Genomic DNA, 25,858 nt, shown 5'->3' on the forward strand with positions numbered 1-25,858 from the left:
TTGGAGGCAAATGAATTAGATGATGCGTCATGTGAAAGGGAATTAGGAAGATAACCCAGGAGCCCAAATCCCCAGCCTCTGCTTTTACCACCGGAAATACGTATCCCCCAAGACTCCGTCTCATCACTGTTTAAAAAAAAAAAAAATCAAAAACAGCAATTACTTCACTGGCCCTTACCTTTATCTTAAAGTCTTTCTGGCACCTAAAATAGTTTACCTCAATCATTGCACACCAAAGAATTTTTTGGTGCTTTCTACTAGATTTAGATAGTAAACTCTGAAGCCCTAGATAAATGTTATTATGCAATTTAGAATAAAGGTTTTGAGCACAGGCTTACTGCAATCAGGCACACCTCACTTCCAAGCTGATCTCGCCTACTTAGTGAGATGGGCAAACTGAGTGACTCTGAGCAAATTCCGTTATCAGAGTTTCACTTTCTCCATCCATAAAATGGGTGTATAATAGTCCTTATAGTAATGGTTTTGGGGAAGGATTAAATGGGGCCATGTGTGTAAAACATTAGGTAAATTAATAGTAGTAAAGTCTAGCAGCAGCAGGAACCCTTCCTGGGTTCAAATCCCTGCTTCCACAGCTTCCTGGCTCTGTGAACTTGGATAAAATCTCAGTTTCCTCACCTCTAAAATGAGGATAGTAATAATAATAACTTACAGGATTGTTACGAGAATGAAAGTGACATAATAATAATAATGCCTTGACAATTCCTAACCTAAATTAAAGCACATTACATTTTAACCATAATCATTCTTTCCATCATATTTACAAAGGAGATTTAACATCTTTAGTATTAGGCTCCAAAATAAATGATGAAAGTATCTCAAAATGTAAATGCATATATAGAGATAAACTTGGAAAGAAACCAACTGGAGGAACAACATAAGACTTTCTTCATTATGTTTATCATGAGTTCCAGCAAGGATCTGTCTTTCTTTGATCTTATTTTTGCCCTTAGAAAAATAAAAACACATCTCAACACAGTGAACTTTTCAAAGTGGAAATATGACAATATTGAGAAAGCTCAGACCTAGCAATTCTTCAAAAATGCTCCCACTTCCAGCAACTGATGACTTTTTTGGCTAATGTGCCATATATGGTACCTCATCTAATTACAGAAGTCAGTATCACCACAGTCAGTCCCATGGCTAAAAATGATGTGACAGCAAATTGGTTATAAGATGTAAAAAATGGTGGACACAAAAATGAAGAATATCTTTGACTGTGAAAGGTCAAGATGAGTTAGTAAGCTATTAACTTGGCTCATTTTTCAAATGATGAGTCAATTTTTATGAGAAACATTCAGTGTTTTCAAACTGCTTATCAAGTTCCTAATTCTGTCATCTTAAAGGCCTATATTACTCAAAATTTTAGAACACCACTTAACATCTTAGTTGTCACAGTGATGTGACCTGGAATATGAAAATAACTCAAACTTTTAGCTTGTTTTTGTCTTCCCATGCAGAATAAACTTTTCAAAATGAGGGGCTTCTAAGGTGTACCATGTTTAGCCAGATAAAAAATAAACCAGATTGGTATGATAGTCAGCAGCAGAAAGAGAAACAAATTAAGTACTTATAATTAAAGATTGAGGAATGAAAGAATTCACACTTTCTTAGAGCTATTATTTCAGACAGTCTGGTGTCAGAATTAAAAGCCAACCAGTGCATCTGTTTACATTGCCAAGGATTTTCACAGTAAGAAGGGCTAGGAAACACATATTTTTTAATTAGGGTCCAAATCCCAAAGAACACCTAAAAAATAGGATGCCAAAAATAAATGTTCTTGTGATTTGTATTGTCCAATGTCTAAACAAAGACAAAAAATTATGTTTCTTACTTCTCCTTTATAAACACAAGTGAAAGGAAAAAAAAAGAGAGAGAGAGAGAGAAAAGAAAAGAAAAGTAATTCTGTTGCTTTGGCCACAGACTCCTTTTTTTGTTATCCTGCTTGTTTCTGGCTCAGCTACTGCTTTTCTTTCCCAGGATGAAATAATATAGGAAAAGCCGATTAAGGAAAACTTCACTCACACAGAAGGTTCACCAAGATGGCTCAGTTACCAAGCCTTAAAAGCTGAATTACAATGGCCACCTAAAATGACCATTCTATACTTTAAAGTACATCTCCATTTGAAAAATTTCAGTTAACTCTTTGCTTATCTTGAGCTTTGAATTAAAGGAAAGTCCTCTTTAAAATCCACAGTGATGGACTGAACGTTGTAGTACTCAAATCTACCATTAGCTTATTTTTACTTCTCACCAGCAAAATTAGAGGTATTTTCTGCAATTTCAAAGATCACTCCTTTGGTCAGTTGAAAAAAATATATAAAAAGTAGTATTCTGTACACAAATAGACTTCCTTCCCTCATTTATTTATTCAACAGATATTTATTGATCCTCTCTTATTTGCCATACGCTGGGCTCATTGCTGGGAAATACTGAACTAAACAAGACATCACTGCATATAGCATATAATCATAACACAAGGTGTTACCATCTCTCCTATTGGAGGTATAGGGTTCTGGGAAGCGCTTACCAGTACAAGTGGACTAGGATAGACTTGAGAGATGATCAGCCCTCATATCTTTTATTTGACAGAGGAGGAAACTAAGATCTAAAAAGATTGAGTTGCATAATCCCAGAGCTCTTTACTGGAAAAAAATCACAGGACTAGAATTCATGTCTCCAAATTCAAATCTCAAACTCCCTATATAGCAATACACTCCTCCCCAGAACATAATTTTCCTGAAAACAATAATGCCAAGCCATGAATGTCAAAGCAGTTGACTTGTTGGAAATATGCTTTGAGATCAAAGGGTCAACATTCTTCCTAATTGTACGGCATTCCCGATGGTGGAGAGGGAGGGCTCAGAGGTCAGACCCAACTGGATCCTAACCTTAAATCGACCATGCCTAACTAACTAGTGACCTTGGAGAAGAATGAAACTCTGAAAATCATCTGGATTTTAAAAAAATCTTCCAAGTCAGGATCACAATATCTACATGAAAGGGGTAAATTTCATGAAAGAAATTGAGTAGAAACTCAATACACATAAATTTTTGTCCCCTCTTCTCACTCATATAAATTGAACAGAACTGATTGAAAGACCAGGTTAGCAGAAACCACACCTCAGTTTATTTCTTACCAGTTATTTTAGCATAAGATCCAGCCTCCAATTTTAATCCATTTTCGTAGGTCATTTTTGGCATACCTCCACATAATTTAACATTTCTACTCTGTGAACGTTTTGGGAGTTAGAAAGCAGAGATTAAACAATTGAATTTAGAGAATTTCATCAGCATACATCCTCTAAAGAGAGATGGGAAGGAAACAACAGTCAGAAGAAATATTTAAAATGAATAAAGCCTCCTATATAATGTCGTGGGCCTCTTTCCATTATAGAACACAGAAAGCCAACTAGCATAGGTAAAGGGAATTTGTAGATTCATGTAGCTAGGATGTCCAGGAGTAGATGAGCTTCAGATGTAAGTGAATCCAGGGACCCAAATGGTGAATTCAGTACCTTGCCTTTACTTTTTCTTGGCTGTTTGGCTCCCTGTTTTGGCTTTATTCTCAGGCTTTTTACACAAGGCAGGAAAGATGGCCTCTGTCAGTCACAAGCCTACATTATCTTTCTACCCCACAAAGGAGGAGAGAACCCTCACTTCCAACAGGCTAATCTCAAGTCTCAGGGAGCAACCTGATTGGTACTGCCTGGGTCTTAGAGCCATCCCACCACAAACCTCTATGGCTGGGAAACAGAGGACATGGGTTACCATGTCTCTGTACATGGAACACTGATGGACAAGACCATTCCACTCAAGCTACATGGAATAGGTCCTCAGTTGGAAAGTGGGTTTCTCTTTCCTGAAAAAGGGAGTAAAGGGAGCCTGGAAAGGCAAAAAAATGGATATGCACTCAAATAATTATTTTTAATTTCCCTTCTTTTAGGACCATCCAGCTCAATTCAAAATCCTCTGGAAGACCCTGGTAGGTTCATTTTATTTCTTTGTAATAGCTTCCTATACTGGCTAATGGGTACTTTTGGTGCAATATGATAAGGGAAGGACTCCATCTTTGTCTACATCCACAGTATAGTGGCCACAGCACCGGCACACACATCATCACACATCTGCATTATTCAAGGCATACTGCAATCAGTTTTTACCTTGAAGGTGCTTATACCCTATCTCTGCATACATGTTAGGTCACAAAAGTTTAAAAATCATGTATTCATTTATACAATACATGGATTCAGAGTCTATGTTTAGGACCCTATGTTCAGCTTTGAGGGATGACAAAAACCTCAGTCTCTGTCCTCGAAGGACCAAGGAATCTCTCAAAGATATCACTTGAAGCTGGAATCTGCAAAGAGGACTCCATGTATAATTAACATCTGAGCTGGGTTTGGGGGCATAAGTAGAAGTTTCACTGTTAGGCATGTACAAAGAGGCCACGACAGAAAAGTTGAAATGTGCTTTCTCGCTTCGTGAAAAGATGACACAGAAGAATGAGGAATAAATAGCAAGGTAGCTTTTAAGCATTCAGCAATGAAAGTCTGCCTAAATACGTCATGGTTCTCCGGTAGGAGGCAATACTGTGCCCCAGTTCTTCAGGAAGAGGCAGGGCTAAATGAGCAAGACGCATTAATGAGGGGGAAAAAAAATCCAGTGTCACATTGACAAATACAGTATGGCCCATTTACATTAAGTAAAAATCAGACATGCATATGTTCGTTAATGTAGATAAAAGGTCTAGAAATGAGTTATCCCAAACTGAAAATACGAACAACCTCCACAAAGAGTAGTAAGAATGAAGCAAGCAGCAGGAGTGAGGTGGGAATTTTCCTTTGCTTTTACACTTCCGTATCACTTAAGCTCTTTTTTTTCACAATAAAATTTTATCTACATGTTGCTTGCCTAATAAATAAATATTGTTTACATAGAAGGAAGTTTTTGATCAAAATAAGGACCAAAATAACACTGGCAGGATAAGGAGTGTGAACTTTTCAAAATTAATGTTCTTGTTATTTTTCGTTGTCAGTGGGGTAGAGAGCCAATACCCTGAGCGAGACGTTAGGAAGAATAACATTTTGCAGGTGGGATTATCTTCAAGCCAATAAACAGATAGGCAGGTAGAACTCTTTGGAGGTCGTTACATAGATAAATACGTATATTTTGTAGGTGTATATGTATATATAAATTAAATATATAGCCTAAATAAATATATTTTATATAGGAGGTTATTCCAAATACATATAATGAACATATATAATAATGAATATATATAAATGAACAATAAGAGTTAGGGAGAGAGAAGAAAGACAAGTTCTTTTCTGAGTATGAGGGATTTTAAGATATCAAAGAAATGCCTTTAGGGATGTTTGCTTGCAAAGTGTCTTAAAGACAACACATCTGGATATGGAGATCACAACAAGCAGAGTCGGATTTCAGGTGAGATGTGGCAGTCATCTACATGAAGACGAGAAGTGAAGTAATGAATGAGGTCAAAAGGTCATCAGGGAATAAATGAGGTCAGCAAGGGAAGAGTGAAGAGAGCCTAAGGCAAAGCTTTGAGAAGGATCATCCATTAAGAGAAGAGAAGCAATGCACTGGCTCATTCATTCACTACTAATTTTTTTCAAGGACCCTGAGCCAAACACTGTAGGTTTTGAGGACAGAATAGAGCGGTGGAAAAAATGGCATGGTGACTGCCCAGAGGGACTTATAACCACTGGAATGAGAACACCCACTAACATTAACTGAATGCTTCGTGACTTTGCAATGTCACTGAAGTATCACATCAACCTTAAAACAATGTTATTACCATCTCCTCTCTGTGGATGAAGACATGAGGCTTAGTGAGGTGGGCAGTGTGTCCCAAGTCATACAGCTATGAAGCGGCAGGGACTTGATTTGAACGCCAAGTTTATCTACCACCACAACTCATAAGCCTGTGTAACGCTGCAAAGAGGCCAACCAATGGGTCATAGAAGAAACATGAGAACAGAAAAAGAAAAAAAAACAACAGCATTCTATGCTAAAGAAGACAGGGACAGAGTCGTGGGCCTGCTAAGCCATGTTATCAAGGAGGAGGGAAACTGATGCAAGATCACTGATTTGATGGTTAGAAAGTCATATATTCATTCATTTATTCACTCAACCAATATGTATTAAGCAGCCAGCATGTATTACCGCATGGGCTTTGAAAGATCAGTTTTACTTCTGTGGGGATGGAAGTCAATTGTGAAGGATTAAGGAATGAGTAGATGGTAAAATCGCTTGCGTTAAGGACTCCTCTGAGGAATTGGGTGATGGAAAAATTAGCTTAAGAAGGATTTTCAGGCTATGGTGTACCTAAGCAAGCACGCAGAGGCAGGATGGAGTCAGTAGAGAGAGTGAAAATACAGGGAAAGAGGATGATGGTGAATACAGATGCTTCCTATGGATGGAGAAAGAGAAGGAGATGCAAACTCCTGAGGCAGAAGGTTATCTTTAAAAGGAGAAGCGTCCCTTTTCCTCTGATAGGGGATAGAAGAAAATATAAAGGAACTGAGAAATGCTGCTGCAAAATGCAATCATAGGAAACTGTACCAATAAGATTTTATGTGCACACTTCTAGACATTGGTTCTCGACCCTGGCTACACACTAGAATCATCTTGGCAGTTGTTACAAACTGTGATGCTTCGACTGAACTCCAGTCCAATTAAATCAGAAAAATGTGAGGTTTCTTCAGGCTGAGGATATCCAAGGCTGTAAAGAGGACTTGGCGAGGTGTGACTAGGGGGGAGGTTACATGTGATAACCACTTGAGTAAAATGAAAAACTAGGATCCAATAAAGAAATGAATTTGCCTAAAATAAAGGAAGGAAGGAAGGAAGAAGTGGGCAAGAAAATAGAAACATTAGGATGTGGGGAGATGACAAAGGATCCTTATAAATTTCCAAATTGCTGCAAAGTAGATACACGTGCGTCCCATTACTTACGACCATAAACTGTACTAAGCACGGGTCTTAACAGTACTACTCTCTTTTGCATTCCCAATCAATCTGCATCGGAGTCCCTGGCATACAGTGGATACTCAATAAACATTAGTTGAATGAATAACTTAATAAAAAAACAAATGTATAACTCAGGTGGCAGCCCAGCCCTCCCTTCAAGTATCTAGAATCCTTGAGAACGGTGGAATCGTCTCATACGCAATCCCAAGCCACTCACTGCAAATACTTCTCACATCTCAGATCTACATGGGGCCTCAGCTGGTTTCAGGGGATATGATTTCAACCTCTTTATTCTTAATGCCATCAACAATAGGTTATGTGGGTAATCGATTTTTACTAAAGTTTTACAAAAGTGAGAAAACAATGGGGAGGAGGGCTTTATCAGCAAAACACCAGCCAGCAAGCAATTTAAAATTAGCTATTAGACAGCCACAGTGTTAACTATGTCACTTGGCCTTTCTCATTGGCCCTTATTCCATGCTGAGCCCTTGCCTCCTACCATCTTGCTGCACTCTTATTTCCGTCAAGCTTCACCAGTGCCACCCAAACCACAAATTTCACCTTTTCTTATGCAGAGCAGTTTCACTATGACTATCTCCTACACCGAGGCTTGGGGGGATCTCACTTTTAGTACCTAAACTTTCCCAGAAGTGCTTTTGCCAAACCAAAGGTTAGATATTAACCCCAACCTTTTTAGGGCCCCAAACTTTCATAGCCAATTATGATTTTAAATGGCCTTTTCCTTCCTTCCATACAAAAGAATGAATCATCCTGGGAAGACAAATGGAAAATCCCCAACCCAATAATAAATGAGGCCCCGTGAGGGAATAAACATTCGTCATTGGAAGTCCACGGAATACGTATACACATTACTGTTGAGAATAATCCTTACCTTCCTTATTGGGGCATCTCAAAATTAGTGTCTTTGTCTGTGAATGTCATCATCGTATCCAGTCACATGAGCAGTGATGTGAATACAGCGGGCACTCAACACAGACGCACTAATCATGAGGATAAAGGGTAAAGATGAGATACTCTCTGAGATTTTATACCTTATAATAATAGTGGTAATAATAGCTGCTTTGTATGTCCAAAGCCGTTTAAAAGCATTAACATTTCACATGGCCACACATCCTCGGAAAGGAGATCAATATTTATTCTTCCAAGTGTGTCAAGTATACAGTTGCAGAACCTCGAGGTGAAAGTTTCACCCTGCCAGTGTCAGCCTCAGACCTTGGAAATCACATCCCCAGTTCAATGTGTCAGAATAATAAAGTGACCCCGGCTGGCTGAATGTATTCATTAATGGCTGGGGGTGGGGGGTGGGAAGCAGGCGGAAGGAGCAGATAATAAGGCTTTGGGAACTCACAGCGCTAAATAGCCGGCAAGGAAACACTATTATTTGGTGTTGCATCAGTTCTGGAAGGGAAAAAGATACACACACACACACACACACACACACACACACACACACACACACACACACACACACACAGAGACATCACACATCACAGCAGTCCTGTTTAGTCCTTTCCAATGAGAATTTATTTTTGTAACTCCTGGTCCAAGTAATTTTATTGCCACTGATTGGAAGGGGAGGGGGATGGTACTAAGAACTTCCTTCTGGCGTCTCTCTCTCTCTCTCTCCCCCCGCGTAGTGTGTGTTTTGCTGATTAAGCAAATCGACCTTAATTAGGAACTAAGTAGAAAAGAACTCTGCAAGGTTTCCTTAAGCAGCGTCAAAAACGACCACAGCCCATTCTCAGAGCCCATTAAGAGGTAATCAACCAACGCAACTAACAAGTCACTCAGACCAGACTTTTGGAATTTGGCTCTTTTGTTCTGTCAGTTTGAAGAGCGCTGGGCGAGTGATGCAATTTAGAAGGGAGCTCTTTCAGAGCTTTCACTCAGGAAGGCATCGGGAGCTCTGGGGGTAGAGCTTACTTAGCGCAGAAAAAGGGAAAGAATGCAAGTTTGCATTGACAGCTTGATCCCAGAGAGAGGCTGCGGGGCTGCTTGTCTGGCGGGTCCTCTGGGTGTGCATGAGGCACGGGTAGGAGCCCTCGTCTTAAGTGAACGTGCGCCTCCAATATTAAAAGAACAATTACCTTCCTGTGCACTGCTCGCTGTTTGCTACTGCTGTTTCCTTCAATAAAACCTCTTTTCACTTGCCAATGGGAACCTGTCAGGCAATAGTATTTTTCAGGCGTGATACACTTACTAAAATGCCCTTGTGAGCTTTTAATACATTTACAGTTGATAACAATAGGGCTGTTTTGTCAGGAAAGGTAAAAGAAAAGTATTTGTTACAAATGCAGAGCAATGGCAAGACAGGATTGGACCAGTGTTGCCGTGCGTGGTGGCTGCTGGTCCCTCCTAAGTGTCAATCCAGCTGCCGGAGAGCAGGGAAAAGGAGCAAAATGTGATCAGGGTGTGGTCTTTTTATTCAAATTGAAATTCACCTTTTTTTTTCCTAACATAAATACATTTTATAGACAATATATTGTTTCATGGAGTAGAACATATTCTTCTTTGGTGATTACTTATTGATTTTCTTTTGTCTATAACAATTTAAAGTACTTTATTGCTTACATTTAAATAAATGCTAAATCAATTGTAAGTTATACAACTATATAGTAGATATATGTATAGAGACATTATCCAGAATACATGCCCTGGTAAGAATGGAGACTTGTAGAAATACTCACTTTAGATGACTCTTATAAGAGCAGAAATGTGAAGAAATAAAAAGATCTTACATTTCATCCTCAATGCTCAATTCTTTTTAACATCTTTATTAGAGTACAATTGCTTTACAATGGTGTGTTAGTTTCTGCTTTAGAACAAAGTGAATCAGCTATACATATACACATATCCCCATATCTCCTCCCTCTTGTGTCTCCCTCTCACCGTCCCTATCCCACCCCTCTAGGTGGTCACAAAGCACCGAGCTGATCTCCCTGTGCTATGCGGCTGCTTCCCACTAGCTATCTCTTTTACATTTGGTAGTGTATATATATGTCCACGCCACTCTCTCACTTCGTCCCAGCTTACCCTTCCCCTCTCCGTGTCCTCAAGTCCATTCTCTACATCTGTGTCTTTACTCCTGTCCTGCCCCTAGGTTCTTCAGGCCCTTTTTTTTTTTTTTAGATTCCACATATATGTGTTGGCATACAGTATTTGTCTCTCTCTTTCTGATTTACTTCACTCTGTATGACAGACTCTAGGTCCATCCACCTCACTACAAATAACTCAACTTCATTTCTTTTTATGGCTGAGTAATATTTCATTGTATATATGTGTCACATCTTCTTTATCCATTCATCTGTTGATGGACACTTAGGTTACTTCCATGTCCTGGCTATTGTGAATAGAGCTGCAATGAACATTGTGGTACATGACTCTTTCTGAATTATGGTTTTCTCTGGATATATGCCCAGTAGTGGGATTGCTGGTCATATGGTAGTTCTATTTTTAGTTCTTTAAGGAACCTCCATACTGTTCTCCATAGTGAAGTTCACCTTTCTAATAAAGACCTTTGTTTGTTCAGATCCTCTTGGATGGTAACACAAGCCAGGTGGGTGGTGGGCGTGCAGCATCCTTATATTTGAATATACATTTGGCCCTTGGATTCACCGTGGAGCACTGTCTTTAAAACTCAAGCAAGATGAATTGTTCCATAGATAAACCTCCACTTAAAAGAGATTTTCACCCAAAAACTAGAATCCTCGAGTTATAAACTATAGTTTGCTGTGATCACAGCTCAGGTTTGTTTCGTTAAATGAAACCAGATATTAAATAATAAATAATCAATAGAGAACGTCTATCAGCCAATTTCTAGAGAGATTTCTGTTGTCATTCAAACATCCATTTGGCTAGAGTTTAAAATATATATATATGAATCATCTATTATTTGCATAACAGTAACAAGCTGACAGAGATTTTGAGAACCAAATAATAGTTCTAGTGGTCAAAAATAAAGATTTTGATACTAGCCCACAAATAAATACATATTTTTATGAAGGGACATACTGGTGAGAAGAATTTCTGTTGTCATCCTAAGGGTGAAATGGATCTTCTGCATTATTCTGCAGGATAAAGGGAACTGGGTGTCATTAAACTATGTTCCCCTTCAGGAAAGAAATAATAGGTGATATTAGTTGCTCAACATGTATTACGGTATCTACCAATGGGAGACAATATACAGTTAAGAGGATAGCTCCCATATCTGACAGTATGGATTCAAATCCTGGCCACGATACTGTTAATTCTATGATCTTAAGTAAAATGTCTCCAACTCTCAGTTTCTTAACCATTACTGTGTGAGGGCAGTAACAGTACCTACTATTATACAACTACATAGTACTACTGCTGCAGTATCTACTAAGTACATTTCTTATAGTTGAAAATTAAGTAATAAATATATTGTATTTTGTATCAATCCTGTAACCCTATAAATAGTAAATCGTTATTATTCTATAATAATTACTGAAACATATTTATTGATTACTTATGGGTTGTATTCCAAATTAACACGTTATTAACCAGACTGATTAACAGCAGCTGCTGTAAAGAACCCCCAAGTTTCCACGGCCTAACTTAATAAACGTTCACTCGTGGCCACCCGAAGTTCAATGCAGATAAACACTTCTCAGTTGTCTCCTACCACATGGTGACTCAGAGATCCAAGCATTTTTTCTCTTGTGGCTCTGCCATCCCTAGAAGCCCCCTCAGAGTTTTCTACTGTATTCTTTGCTTATCTCTGTCCAAGAAGTAAAGAACAAAACGTGGAGAATCACAGGGCGTATTTCAGGGGATAAACTGGAAGTGAGGCACGTTATTTCTGGCGGCATTCCTTTGCACAGAACTATGTACATGATCCCACCTAGATGCAAGGAGGCCAAAACATGTACGTTTACTGTGTATCCAGAAAGAAGAAGAAGATTTGGCTCAGTAGACAGCCAGTCTCTGTCACCAACATAAATCTTTATTAGCTAAAGTCAGTATAATTGAGAGTAGTTTCCTTAGCCATATTTGAAGCACTGCGCATGCCAATTTATGCAAAGTAGGAGCTTTCTGAATATATAATGTCCTTCTTAGATGCACTGGCGCTGTTGACCACTAAATTCTTTTATACACTCACCTTCCTTGGCTGCCTCTGGGTTTTTCTTCTACCCTCTGACTATTCCTCCTCACTCTTCCTTGCTGATTCCCTGTCTAACATATGTACCAGAATGCTGATAACTGAACTCTTTTTTCATAAAAAGTTTTCCTTTTTTTTTTCTTCTTTTTCTTTTTTTAACAAAAGAAAATGTGTATTCTTCCTACTCTTCCTCAGATTCCGCTCTTGACTCACCTTCTCTGGGAAGACCTCTTCTATGATGGAGACTGAGCTGGGTGCCCCTCACCAGCAGCCCTGTAACCCCTGTCAGAGCATTGTTACATGGAATTCTCAGTGTCTCCTCAGCGGAGTCTGCTCCTTGGAAGTGATCTGAAAACTGACTTATGTCTTTTATCTGAGTTTCTCCTCCCCTAGTATAATAGTATCTACCACATAGCAGACAATACCATTCACTGAACGAATGAAGGAATTTCGAGGTAAATCCATCTGTACATCTTAGTCAATAAAGAAAACCAAAATACAAATGGAACTTCACTGCTATCAAAGAAAAAATGAGTCATGAAAAAAATAAACGGGAGGAATATATTTACCTTTATAAAAGTATAAAAATCTTTTTTTTTCAATTTTCAACATTTAACACTATACCTTTTAAAAAGCAAACAATCTTGAATGCTGCACCAGTTTCCAGTAAATTGACTTTGGAAATATTTTTCTTTCCTTCATGTATTCATATACTATCACTTGAAGAGAAAAGACAACTTAGAACAAGCCTATCAAAGAGCCTTCTCCCAAAACTTGCAAGCTATGTTAAAAAAAAAAAAAAAGGCCATCTCTGAATCTCTATTAGTGAAACTTTTCTTTTGGCAGCCTAATATAATTACAAGACAAATAGTTCCTTCTAAGATACAAGAAAAATACTTATGCTAAAGGTGGGTAACTTTTCAAGTTAAACTTTGATAACAAGATTTTTTATCAAGGTTTTTCCATTCATTCACTGTGAAAATATATAGTGTTACATTTTCTTCAGTATTTTTGCATTATTGTCTATTTTACATCTTATTATAAATATTCACCTCTAAAAAATGTCTTTCTTTATAACAAAACTTCTTAAACTTAAGGGTAGTAAAGACTACTGTTAGCACCTATTCAGTGCCAAATATTAAAATATTGCACACTAAATCCTAATAATTGTGGTGACCTATTCAAACTGATATCATTAAAGTTTCTCCTTTGCATTTAATGTATACTGCATATTCTATTACCATTATAATACCACTATATTATCAATATTACTTATTATATTATACATACTAAGAATGTTATTTCTTGCCTATTAAGTCTACTTTATCATAGGCAGGGCACCATGATAATTAAAAGCTCATCTTCTTTTCTGGAACCAGACTTCCTGAGTAGAAGTCCCAGCGCTGCCATTCACTATCTGCAATTACAATTCATAACTTATATTACCTATCTGTGCCTCAGCCTCCTCATATATAAAATGTGGATAGTAATGGTCCTTAGCCCATAGGGTTGGTGAGGATCATATAAGCTTACACATGAAAAGTCTTAGAACATCTTCTGGCACATCAAAAGCCTCTAGAAATATTTAGCTATCATTACTTACTGAGAGAGTACTATATGTTCCATTTTTCTAAATTTCTTATTTCTGTTTTCCCCCATTCATCCTACTTTAATCTGTCTTCTAGCTTCACCCACCTATTGAAATTCCTCTAGCAAATTGTCACCGAATTACCAAACTCAGCAGTTTGTTTTCCAGCCTGAAGTATCCTTGCCTTCTTTACAACATTTGCCCTTTTAATCACACATTTTTCGGAAATGTTCTCATCTCTTGGGCAAGAAGAGGCACAGAAAAATTCAGAGAGACTGATATTATAGTTTTGGCCCCAGAAAAAATAGTGTAAGGAAAAGGTTGTAATTGGTTTACAGGTAATGTGATGGAAAGTAGTCAAATAAGAATAGCTAGAATCCTGGACTCCAGTTTACTTTCTCTATAGTTCATCCTCCATATTGGACTTTCTAAGACAAATATATGATCTTGTTTTATTTCTGCTTAAAACATTTCTTTCAGGCTCTTAAACAAGTTAAGGGAACTTGGATATAGTTTGCGTGTTAGTGGGGGCGAGGGGTCAGTAGTCTGTATTATATGTTTGTGTATGGTGCATTCTTCCAAGGAAAGAGTTCATATACTTCCTTGGGGTCCATTCCCCCTAAATCAAGAACCACTGCCCCAATGGCTAAAGTCTAAAGTCCACAGATATACATAAAAAACTCCACCTTAACTCTCACAGTCCTTCTTCTCTCTTTTCCCTTTTCCCCCCATGCTCTACTAAGTACTGTTTTTCACACTTCCATGTTTTACAAACTTTTTCTTCTTTCTTGAATATCAGTGGCCACCTGGCAGCTGAATACTAATTTTTTGAGATCCAGTGAAAACATCATCTCTTTTTAGACTTCTATGTGCTACAATACACCAAGCATTATTAGAAATTCCTGAATTTCACACCCAGAGAACTATGTACCACCTAACCTTATTATCCGTTTATCATATGCTATTGAAGTCATCTGAGCGCCTATCACCACACTGAAGGGTAAACTCAGAAGACAGGGAGCAGGTCTTATTTACCTTTGTGTATCTACCAGCAGTGAGCATACTGCTAAGTACTACGTAAAGAATCCATAAATGTTTCACAGATGAATGAGTGAATTACTGATTGTTGTCTTGCTTCAAATTCATCTGTTAGGTGGATATTGCGTGACATTTTCTGAGGGATCTTTTTTTTTAATCCGTGTGGTTAATCCACATAAATACCATACTTCTGAATTCAGGAATAAGGTGCTATGTTTCACACTCCTTAAATTGTTTTAAATCGTGTTAAGTATCGTATCAAAAAAAAAAAAAAAAAAACCTTGATAGTTGGTGATGAAACAAAGATTTGATAGCATGATTTTTAAGTCCTAGGAGGCCAACACTCTTTCCACTAGTAACTTTTGTCTAAAAGGGACAGTTTGAAGTTATTTCGATAAAAGCACCACCATACATCTTGAACTGAACACAGCAGTGCTGCAGTAAAAGCCACATACATAGCTCCAAAGGGAGACACTGAGATAGAAGCAAATGACATATTTTTAAAAGACATACATCTAAAGTACTTTTTTCTTTCTATGATAAATATATTTTCCTTCCATTGTTTCATCTTCATGGATTACAGAAACACCAAACTTCGTTTGATCCACAAGAGAAAGTTTTCTTACAAACATGTATAAAGAAGTTAGAATTAGGCATGCTTCTGGCATCTTCCCTTTTTGTGGAGAACAGGATTTTGAAGCAGGAAGAACATAAACAGTACACATTGACTCCTGACACACCATTGCTTTCTTCAACTAGAATAATACAAATTTGCAAGTGAACAAAAGAGTGGGAGGTAGATATCTGATTTACAATGTTTCTGAGATAAAGAACACTGTAAAAAAAAAAAAAGATCCATGTGAATAATAAAGCATTGTTAACTGAGTCCTGACATTTCTATTCTAGTGACAACGACAGCAGAACTGCATACGGGCGCCTTGTGCCACTTTGAAAGTGGGAGGAAGACATATAATTATAATTCTTACAATGACGAGAATTCAAGAAAATCTGGGGAAAAATTTACTGAAACACATATTGACATATTAGTATTATAAATTACTTTCTCTTATTGACCTCCCCCCCAAAATTCTTTTGTTGGCTAGCTCATCATGGCACTAAAGGCATCTCATGAAAAGAGAGACCTGCCTTGAAAATTCTCTTCTTACGTTGAAAACTATCTACCATGTATTTATTCTGTAACTTGCTCAACATGCGAGATATATCAGAGAAATACATTTTCAAAACAGTTTTAACCTCCACTGTCTTGAGCGCACGTATCAACTCTGTCATGTCACTTATCCAAAATCCTCATGGAAACTTCACATTTAGGCAAAACTAATGAATCTGTTTTAACACCCTTTGCGAAAGTCAAAGAAGATATAATATTATGTTTTCACTTAACATACATTTTCATCCATCTCCTTTCTTTGTTGGATGGTGTAAGAGGGGAAAAAAATACTACAAAAATTACAGTGATGTTATCAACTGCAGTGTTTCAATAGAGAACAGAATTGGAAATGGCATTTTGCTGAGTGAACCTCTAAATGAATGGAAAAAAAAAAAAACCCACAGGGATGAATTTTCTCCTGGTGTTTATCTCCACTGAAGTCTCAGAGGGAAGACTCCCAAGTGTTGAAGGAAGCTCTCTAACTGACCCCATTACTGCCTTGGGCACTGGGAAGGCAAAGGGGCAGTTGTAAAGTCAGACCCTGAGCGAGCATCCTGGAAATTATAGCGTTGTGTTAAATGCATCCTCTGCAGGGTGCTTTCCTATCTTCAGAGAACACTCATGAAATGCTGCCAACGAGAAAACTAAGCGTTTGTCTTTAGAAAAAGTGCCACCTTTTATGAAACATCTGGAGCCCATCCAAAGGGCCTCCAGAATAGATGCAAGAACGTAATAAAGCAAAACACCTCAGCCATTGAGGGCTAGAGTCATTTCTGCACACGTACCAGGGTTATTCATCCACCATCATAAATACTCGTGAGACTAAGGAAGAACGCAGGGTATCTGGTCCATGTAGAGTTCAACTCAAGGCCCATTGAACCAGTAAGCAAAAAGCCCACTTACAAACTTAGAAGAAAACATATTTTGGCTATTTCTTGCAGTTTACTAATCCCATTTCACCCACACTCAATATTTTCCCTCTGCTTGTTAGTGATAAGGATACACATGAGGATTTGGCTTTTACATGAACCTGGGGTTTTCTACAATGCCTGTTGTGATAAAGAATAAAGATTAAGATACACGAGGAAATATATAACTAGAGATATTGCACTCTTGTACATATCCAACGCAGAGAGCATATCAGCTAAGTCAAGAAAGAAAGGACACCACAAGGACTGTGGAGGGGGGCCGGGGGGAGAAGTTACAAAAGTCAGATAGACTAACGGGTACCACAGAAAGAGCACAGTAAAAGACGGTCCAAGATTAGGTCCCAAAAAGTGATAAAAGTAAATTCACCTCTGAGAAGGAAAAAAAAAAAAAAAAAAAAACACCAAAAGAACCCAAAGAAGCCCAGCATCATCTGCTCATTTGTATGTGAATTAAATTGACTGCCTGTAATCATGTTGACCTGGTTCTGTCCTAGGATGCTCTTAAAATTGGGTAGTAGGTTGGGAAAAGAAATATCTCAGAGTTAAGTTCTGGTGATGAACCTAGGACAGGGCACCGGCCTTTAAGTCTCATTCGGACAGTACGAGAATTTAATAGATTACTCATTTTCTAGAAGAGAATTTCAATCTTTCCTAATTGATGCATGGCAACTAGTCTCTTTGAAATCTAGAAAAGTAACTTTTGCTCGGAAAGGAAAAGAGAGGATCATTTCTAATTCTAACTCAAACATCTTCTTAAACATATGTGTGCCCGAAGTATTGGATGCGAGTGTTTATTATCGGCACTCTGCACTCATCTCAGCTGATCTGAAGGAATCTGTGCAGAGATAGATGGTAACAAGAGAGAGGACTTTGGAATCAGAACAAACTGGGTTTGAGCCTTGGCTGTGTGACCTTGGACAAGTTGCTTCATCTCTCTGAATTTCAGTTGCCTTGGGGCTCATAATAGCTACACAAAAATTTTGGGGACCACTCTCCTAGGTATTAGAAAACAAGATCTAGGTGGGCTCATGCTAACATGATGTATAAACTACTGCACAGTTACCAGCTGGACTCAACAAGGTGATCACCTATAAAGGTATTCCTTTCAGAGCAACCTTGACAGGAGCAAAGGTACTTCCTTTAAAACATCAGCAGTATCTTCTGATGACTTACAGAGCTCTCCTAGAGAAACAAAAAATCCTCGTTCAGCAGTATCTTCTGATGACTTACAGAGCTCTCCTAGAGAAACAAAAAATCCTCGTTCCAGTCTGCCACAGTCATTGAATTGGAAACACCTTGTATATTTATACCTGTTTGTGTATCACCAAGGGACAACCTCAAAGTATAGCTGGCTCATATCAGGTTTAAATATCCCATTAGCTAAGTTGTAAGGAAGTTCACGTAACCCAGGGGGCCCTGTGGTTCCACCTAAAGTATTATTCCTTTAGAGTTTCTGTTACTGTTTTCAACCTTTTGAGCTCTTGCAAATGTATTTGGCATTCAATTAAAGTGAGATTAATCCAAAACAGATGCAGTAGTACTAGTAGTAGTAGTAGTACTAGTAAAGAATTGCTTTGTTGAAAGCCTGCCCATCCAAAGTACTAAGTTATAAGCACATAGACACAAACAAATCCACAAGTATCAATTCTTTAAAGTGATTTAAAATGCATAGTTTCATATAACTCATTTGATAACAATACAAATGCCAATGCGCTCTTAACAAACAGCTACAATGCCTAGTTTTATCTTTATGGAAACATAAAAGCATTTCAGATGCTGAGGACCTAGAATCTCAAAGAGTCTTCATCTCCAATTACCAAGAACAACTCAAATTTTACCCAAACCTCCAACTCTCCATGGCTATGACTGTTCCCCTACTTGAGTTCTTAGATTTCCAAAGAAAGAGACCGGCAGTGCTTCTTTGTCCTATAAACTTGGGGGGAGTGGGTGGACCATAAAAGCACCTACAGCGATCTAAAGCATAAAGGGTGGATGACATCATGGTTAATACTACTGTTATTTTCTAAGTGAGAGTCAGAGCGCTCACCTGCTAGACACAAAGGATTTCCGCCAGGCTCAGGGGTTCTTTTTCTATGACAACCTAATTGATAGAGGCTCTTAAAGAGAATCAGGAGATTAATCTACCCAACTGATAGGATGAGGCCCAACACTCATCATCTAATTTCATAATGCCCTGTGAATATGCAAGCTCTCCTTAACAATGATAGCCAAACAAGATCATATGCATCAGAGCCCCAGGGAGTGGGACAAGAGCCAAACTGCCTTATCTTCCATCATACATTGTCCTTTCTGCCCCTTCATTTGAACCTTGGCCTCACTGGGGATTTCTGACCAGCTATTAGTCATTAAGGGGAATTTCATTGGTACAAAAAGCAGGTTACAGATGGCAGAGAAGGGATACCTGTGGGCAATCTATCTGTTGACAAGTTTGCCTCCTATAAATAGACCATAAAGACCCCAAAGGCACAACCATGCCACATTCATCTTTGTGCCTCCTGCATCTTTGTTAAGAGGAAGGACCGTAGCTTCCAAATGCCTAAATTCAAATTCCTACTCCAATCTCTACTAGCTTAGGAACACACCAATGAATAAAGCACAGCCCCCTTCCCCTCTAAACTGCATTTTCCTCGCTAGGAAAACTGTACTTATAATAACCTCCTCATTGGGTTATTGTGAGGATTAAAGGAGAATTCATTTAAAGCACTTAGCCAAAGCTTCTCACGGTGTGGAGCGACTATTAGGTGTCCTTATTTTCATTATTACAGCAGGTGCTAAGTGAATGAATGGATGGATGAATTGGTGTCTGGAAGATGAAACTGACATCTATGATTTATCCAACATCTAAACTTCTATAATTTGACTCAGTTTCCAAAGAATTTCATATCTGAAAACTTACCTGAAAATATGTCACCTGTCCTGGCTATTATTGTACCTGTTTTGGATGCAATATAATATAGCGGAAAGAGAAAGAGACTAGAGGCCAGGGGAACAAGAATTTAAACATTTCATTGCCTACCACTTAGTAGGCAGATACTGATCTACATTCATGCAACCTTTATGCCAAATGCTCTGCTAAGGTCAGGAATACCAAGGCATGGACCCCTTTCCTCACAGAAAAGAAAGACACATGCATAACAGAATGTCTTGGAAGCACAGAAAGAACCTTTGTCACAAGTCAAGAAAGGCTTCAGAGAAGGTGAAATGCCCATTGAGGATGGGAAATGGGTTTCATTAATCCCCATATTCCCTGTATCTGGCAGGGTTTCTAAGTACAGGAGCAGATGACAGATAGCTGTTAAATAAATAAGTACCATGTCCTCCAGGTCTGAGGAATGAGGAGCTGAGTAAGGTGGGGAAGGAGGGAAGGGAACTCTAAGCAGAGAGAATGGCACTTGTAAAGGGCATTCGCAAAATTGGGAGTCACAAATGTCTATGTGTGGAGAGGATGCTGTTGGGAGGAAAGGATTTGCAGATCAAAAGAGACAGTGGGGAAAAAAAAAAAAAGAGAGAGACAGTGGCTGTGAACACACTGCGTGAATTGAAAGCCCCCGACAGCTGCATTACTACTGTGCTGCTTGCTGCCCTGATTCTGACCTTTTTGGCATCCCATAGGGTTCTGAGATGGGTTCCTCATCTCAACATTCACTAGCTCCAGGATCTTCTCCAAAATGCCTGAATTCTCTCTTCCGCCTTTCTTTATAAAAATATTTTAGAGAATCACTAAAGAATAAAGACGTATAATACTTGCCTTCATCATTCCTTTCATTAAACAAAGGAAATACTTATACTAATACTTTCCAAAGAATAAAATTATTGACGTGTACACAACTGACCACTCCAGACACTAACGTTTCTATTTGACTATCTTGGTTTCTAATCCATATCGTTGCATCAGTATTTTATAGCATTCATTTTAAAGTTCCCCATTTTTAATTGGTCATTTTGAAAAGGAATATTTTTTCAATGAAGAAATATATTTTTCTTAGTTTGTACAAAGGCCTTTTGTGTCAAAATGCTCATTTAAGAAAACGTGGGGCTTCCCTGGTGGCGCAGTGGTTGGGAGTCCGCCTGCCGATGCGGGGGACACGGGTTCGTGCCCCGGTCCGGGAGGATCCCACATGCCACGGAGCGGCTGGGCCCGTGGGCCATGGCCGCTGGGCCTGCGTGTCCGGAGCCTGTGCTCCGCAAAGGGAGGGGCCGCAGCGGTGAGAGGCCCGCGTACCGCAAAAAAAAAAAAAGAAAACGTGAAAGATTCTGAAACTTTGGAAAACTCATGCTCATTACAGGCATTTGGAAAATTCAGAAAACACTTTTGTGAGTGGAGGTTTTATCTGAGGATCTTTCTTACGTATAATTTCCAGGTAACTGCCATAATGAAGAATAAAAATGAATCCTGCAAAGGTTGCTTTATAATTACACCCAGATACCATCTGATAAGGAGACCAAAGAGTTCTACACACTTCCTGGTTTCTGGCTCCGTCACCTCCAATCAGTGCTAGTTTTGAATAAGGACATTCACCTCAATATTTTCACTGTAATTTTAGTTTTGTAATAACCATTGATCGTTCCTCAAGACAACTGTCATTCTTTCCTTGCCTCAGCGTCTCAAAACCTGAGTTCCTACCTTTGCTTTTGCCTTCTCTGGAAGTGAAAATATAACTTTAAATAATGTTTTCAGAAAAGGTTTTGTTACTTTTCTTTAGAGTAGAATATTTTCTTCTGATAATGTATTAGGAGAATACCTTAGCATACCTTCCCACAGAAAAGACAAACTGATTGAGGATAAAATTGTCAAGGCCTAATCTTTCCTCAAAATTTAAGAAATGTGGCACCACTGTTTTTTGGCACGTAGCTTTGGCAAAAATGATTTGGGGACAACCTCAGAACAATTCTCTCTTATATGATCCAGTTTTCTTGTCTGGGTGCTTGAAAAATATCTTTATTTTTATAATTTAAAATACTTTGTAGGATTATTGGTCTCTTTTTTACTAAATTTTAGACAGTGAGGTACACACTCATAAACTGTTTCTACTGAAGACATACACATCAAGATTATCTTTAAACAAAGCTTATATTTAAATTGTTTTGGTTTCTTCTTTAGGAAACTATTAACGCTTGGGTGAGATCTATGGGCTCTGACCTCTGTATCTAACACCACGTTTATCATCATAAGTTCAGTCCTTTATCCTTTACTTTGAAACTATGGGAAAGCTGTTCATATTTACTCTCTACATGACTACTGATATTCTCTGTAGGGTCAATTCTCTGTTTTACTGCCCAGAACACAGATTTTAATTCTGTCATTATAATCTTGACTTCTTCAGAATCTCTTAATTCACTGTGTCCCTCTGGATCTATCCTGCAGGCTTTTCACCTCCATTTGTTTGCTCCTTAATATTTTCTTCTCTTTTCTTCACAGATTTCTTCAGGCAATCTAATCAGAATCTCAATTTTTGAAAATTTTCTGTTTATTGTAAAAAATCATACCTGGATTGGTTAGATTGACAAAGAACTACAGCTCGCTGGTCAGATCAAAAAGCACAGCTCTTCAAAGGAGAGGGCAGCTCAGTTTTCCAAATGATACAGAATATTCATTACTGGACCAGGCAAGGTGTTGGGGCACGGTGGGGAGACAGAGGTTGTGCACTGCCCTCTCAGCTGAGCTAGCTGAAGCGCCAGACGGATTGGATTCTTTAGTTCAATCCTAATGAGTAGATATGTTGTGTTAATTCTTCCCAGAACAAGCAAGCCCATATTTTGTGGACGTGAGCATTTTTCTTTTTCCATATTGTCAGAGGTGTTTAAGAAGGAAGCTAGGAGAAATTTTATCAAGGATTTCTATAAAGACAATATTTTAAACTTGGAAGCTGTGACTACAGTGACTATTAGGCCTGTGGAAATAACTTTTTAAAACCTATCATGATTAATACATGGAATAAGTGGATACTTTTTTAAAGGAGACTTGTTTTTTCCTTGAAATGGTCCAAACACTTCATAGAATTGTTCTGTTATTTTTAAGACCTGAAAATGTAACCTAACTTTGTGCTAGCCTGCTTTAAGCATTCTAAAATATATTCAGAATAGTCTACCTTCACATGCTGGAATACTGAATATTTTACGCTCGGACAAGGAGCAAACCGTAGGTCTTTCGCCAAGCACCGTCAGTGCACTTGAGTATGGGTTACCAAAAACTCTGGAGAATTTTTTTTTTCTATTTATTGTTATAGCTGAAATCCTTGTGTCTCTGGTAGGCTTTAAGTGACATAAATATGCATTTCCATCTGCACGTCCTTGTCAGGAATAGTTCTGCTGGGAGGTGTTATGCCACCCAAGTACTTCCAGAATAGAGTCTGTTAATCCTGTTACCACTATAGAAACTCAGAGGAAAAGTCTACTCAGGCCACTACTGCAGCTGCTGTGGCTGTCAGTCTTCCAGTGTGCCACACCCTCGGTACCAGAAGGAAGCCTAAGAAAATGGATTTTCCTTCAGGTGGAGAGGGATGTAGAGGGCTGACCTCAGTCTATTACTTAGACCAGCGGTCTCCAAAGTTTTTCTTGTAAACCTTTATTAGTAAAAAAGGGGGGAAAACAGCAAGGCCCACTTTAGGTAGGTATGTGTATACACACACACACACACACACACACACACACACACACGTGCACATGCAATGGATATATAAGTTGCCACATTAACTGCTATGTATGTTATAAAATATACCAAAATAACTATTATATGATAATTTTCTTAAAAAAAAATGTCAGTAGCTGCTCTAACCCGCATTGGATAGACTTGTACCTTCCCTAGGAGGGAGACCATTGGAGTACACTTCCACCAGATGGGCCACCAGGAAAATAGATCATAAAGCCCAGTGAGGCTTCCGATAGATGCCATAATACACTGGGCACATACAATGGGCCAAAGGAGTTGTAAATGAGCACGTGCTTTGCTTCTCTACTTACTCCATCTTGTTACCTCTTGCCCTTCCTCCTAGTGTGGCTTGACTTCTAGCCTCCAGGCTCTCTGCTTAGATCTCATCCCTATCCTACATTTAGATAGGCATGTTACAAATGGGTATGAACCTGTCAAGACCTACAAGCCAACAGGGATCTTGCATAGTCTGTCAACAGACATGTCACCTCAGAGCCCTCAGGACACAAAAGCAAGAACCAGCTAAATAAACGAAATCCAAACGTCAATCATCCAATAAATATTTTTGAACAAAAACGTATAGATCTATAAACCCAAAATGAATGTCTTTCACTGTCTAATTCCATATAATACAGCAGAGCTCAGAATTACCCATGAATCTAGTTGTGGAACAAAAATTCTTCAGAAAGGCAGTGGATATGAAAAAAAACCTCGCACTTCTCATGATAGTGAAAGACGGTCTTTTCAGATATAGAAAACTGAAGACTTGGCTCAAAGTTCTGTTTGAATTGATAAAAATAAATTATTTTATTGGTAAAACCTAGAGTCAGCCAGAAAAAAGTATGCAAACTTCCCCCAATCACTACTGGTGTGGGTATAAATTGACATGATCCTTTTGGAAGGCAATTAGTAAATTATACGAAAAGCTTTAGAAATTTGGCCATTAATCCAATTAAGTCCTTACTTATGAATTAAACCTGCATAAATGAATAGATTCATGAAAGTAGCGTTTAAGAATATTTATAATAGCAAAAATTGGCAACAATTTACAGTTTTATTGAATGGTGGAATGTTAAATAATTTATGATATGTCATGCAAGAAATGTTATGCATTATTTGACTTCTTATTTATTAAGTACCTATTATGTTCCAGGCACCCTTCTAGGAGATTGCAATTAATTAATATAGACAAAGCTTTCATAAAGGTGATATTCTAGTCAAGGGTAGAAGAGATATATACTCCATAATCAAGTAAACAAATACATAAACAAAACATTTTCAGAATAATGGAAAGCACTATGAAGACAATGAAATTGTGATGTAGTAGAAACGGCTGGTGGTGAGGGCTTGAGATTAGTTTATATAAGGATTTCTCAAATTCAGAGGAAACCGTATTCTTTGTGGAGGCTTTTTTTTTTTCTGTCGGGGGGAGGCAGGGACGATTCCTGTGCATTGCAGGATGTTTAGCAGCATCCCTGGCCATTAGTCACTAAAAACACTCATCCCAATCATGACAGTAAAACACATCCCCAACCATTGCCATTGTCCCCTGGGTGGCAAAATCTGCCCCAATTGAGAACCATTGCTTGAGATTTAGTGTAGGGAAGCCTTCTTTGAGGAGGTAACATTTGAGCTGAGATGTATGTTTTTAAATAATCTTTAGGATATAGGGAAACATTCATGAAATAACTGTAACATATATAATACAACATATTCAATAAAATTGCAATATTGATTTTCTTTTTAAACCTCTATCTAGACAGACAATATAGCATGATGGTTAGAAGCACAAACCTGTAGCCAGGCTGCCTTAATTATAATCCCAACTCCATCACTTTTTAGTTGGGTGACCTTGGGTAAGTTACTTTATACCCCTGTGCTCTTGGGTCCTCATCCAAAAAATGGGGATGACACTAGTAGTACTTAACACATAAGGTTTCTGGGAGTATTAAATGAGTTAATACATGCAAAGTTCCTAGAAGAGTGAGTGGCACATCTTGGAAACACTATATATAATATATACATATATACTGCATATATAATAATATATTAAAATTAGATAAACATTCTAATTTTAATATTTTATATATTATAAACCTGACATATGTAGATATATATGCTATATATACACCAGATTTTTCCATTGTCTCTTTGTGAAACAAATGAAATAATGTGTTAATAATGGTAGAATTACAGGGGATTTTATTTTCTTTGTGTCTTTTTATATTCTTCACAGTTTTATAGATACAAATGCAAATGTTGCTTTCACATCAAAATAAAAATCAATATGTATTTTAGCACAAAAGAG

At 38.2% G+C, this 25,858-nt stretch overlaps 1 protein-coding gene across 1 annotated transcript in view; it reads left to right on the forward strand.

Annotated features, from left to right (window-relative positions):
• The window catches only part of MDFIC2 (MyoD family inhibitor domain containing 2), a gene marked incomplete at both ends in the record, with an annotated part of 98,718 nt that overhangs the window by 51,668 nt on the left and 21,192 nt on the right, over positions 1-25,858 (forward strand). The window contains one exon of the mRNA XM_082847451.1: positions 3,965-4,003. Within this exon, the coding sequence (XP_082703577.1) occupies positions 3,965-4,003 (39 nt within the window). The remainder of the gene's footprint in view (positions 1-3,964; positions 4,004-25,858) is intronic.

This window comes from Leucopleurus acutus (genome assembly GCF_964270905.1).
Source record: "Leucopleurus acutus genome assembly, chromosome: 10".
In the NCBI taxonomy this organism is placed as follows: Eukaryota; Metazoa; Chordata; class Mammalia; order Artiodactyla; family Delphinidae; genus Leucopleurus; species Leucopleurus acutus.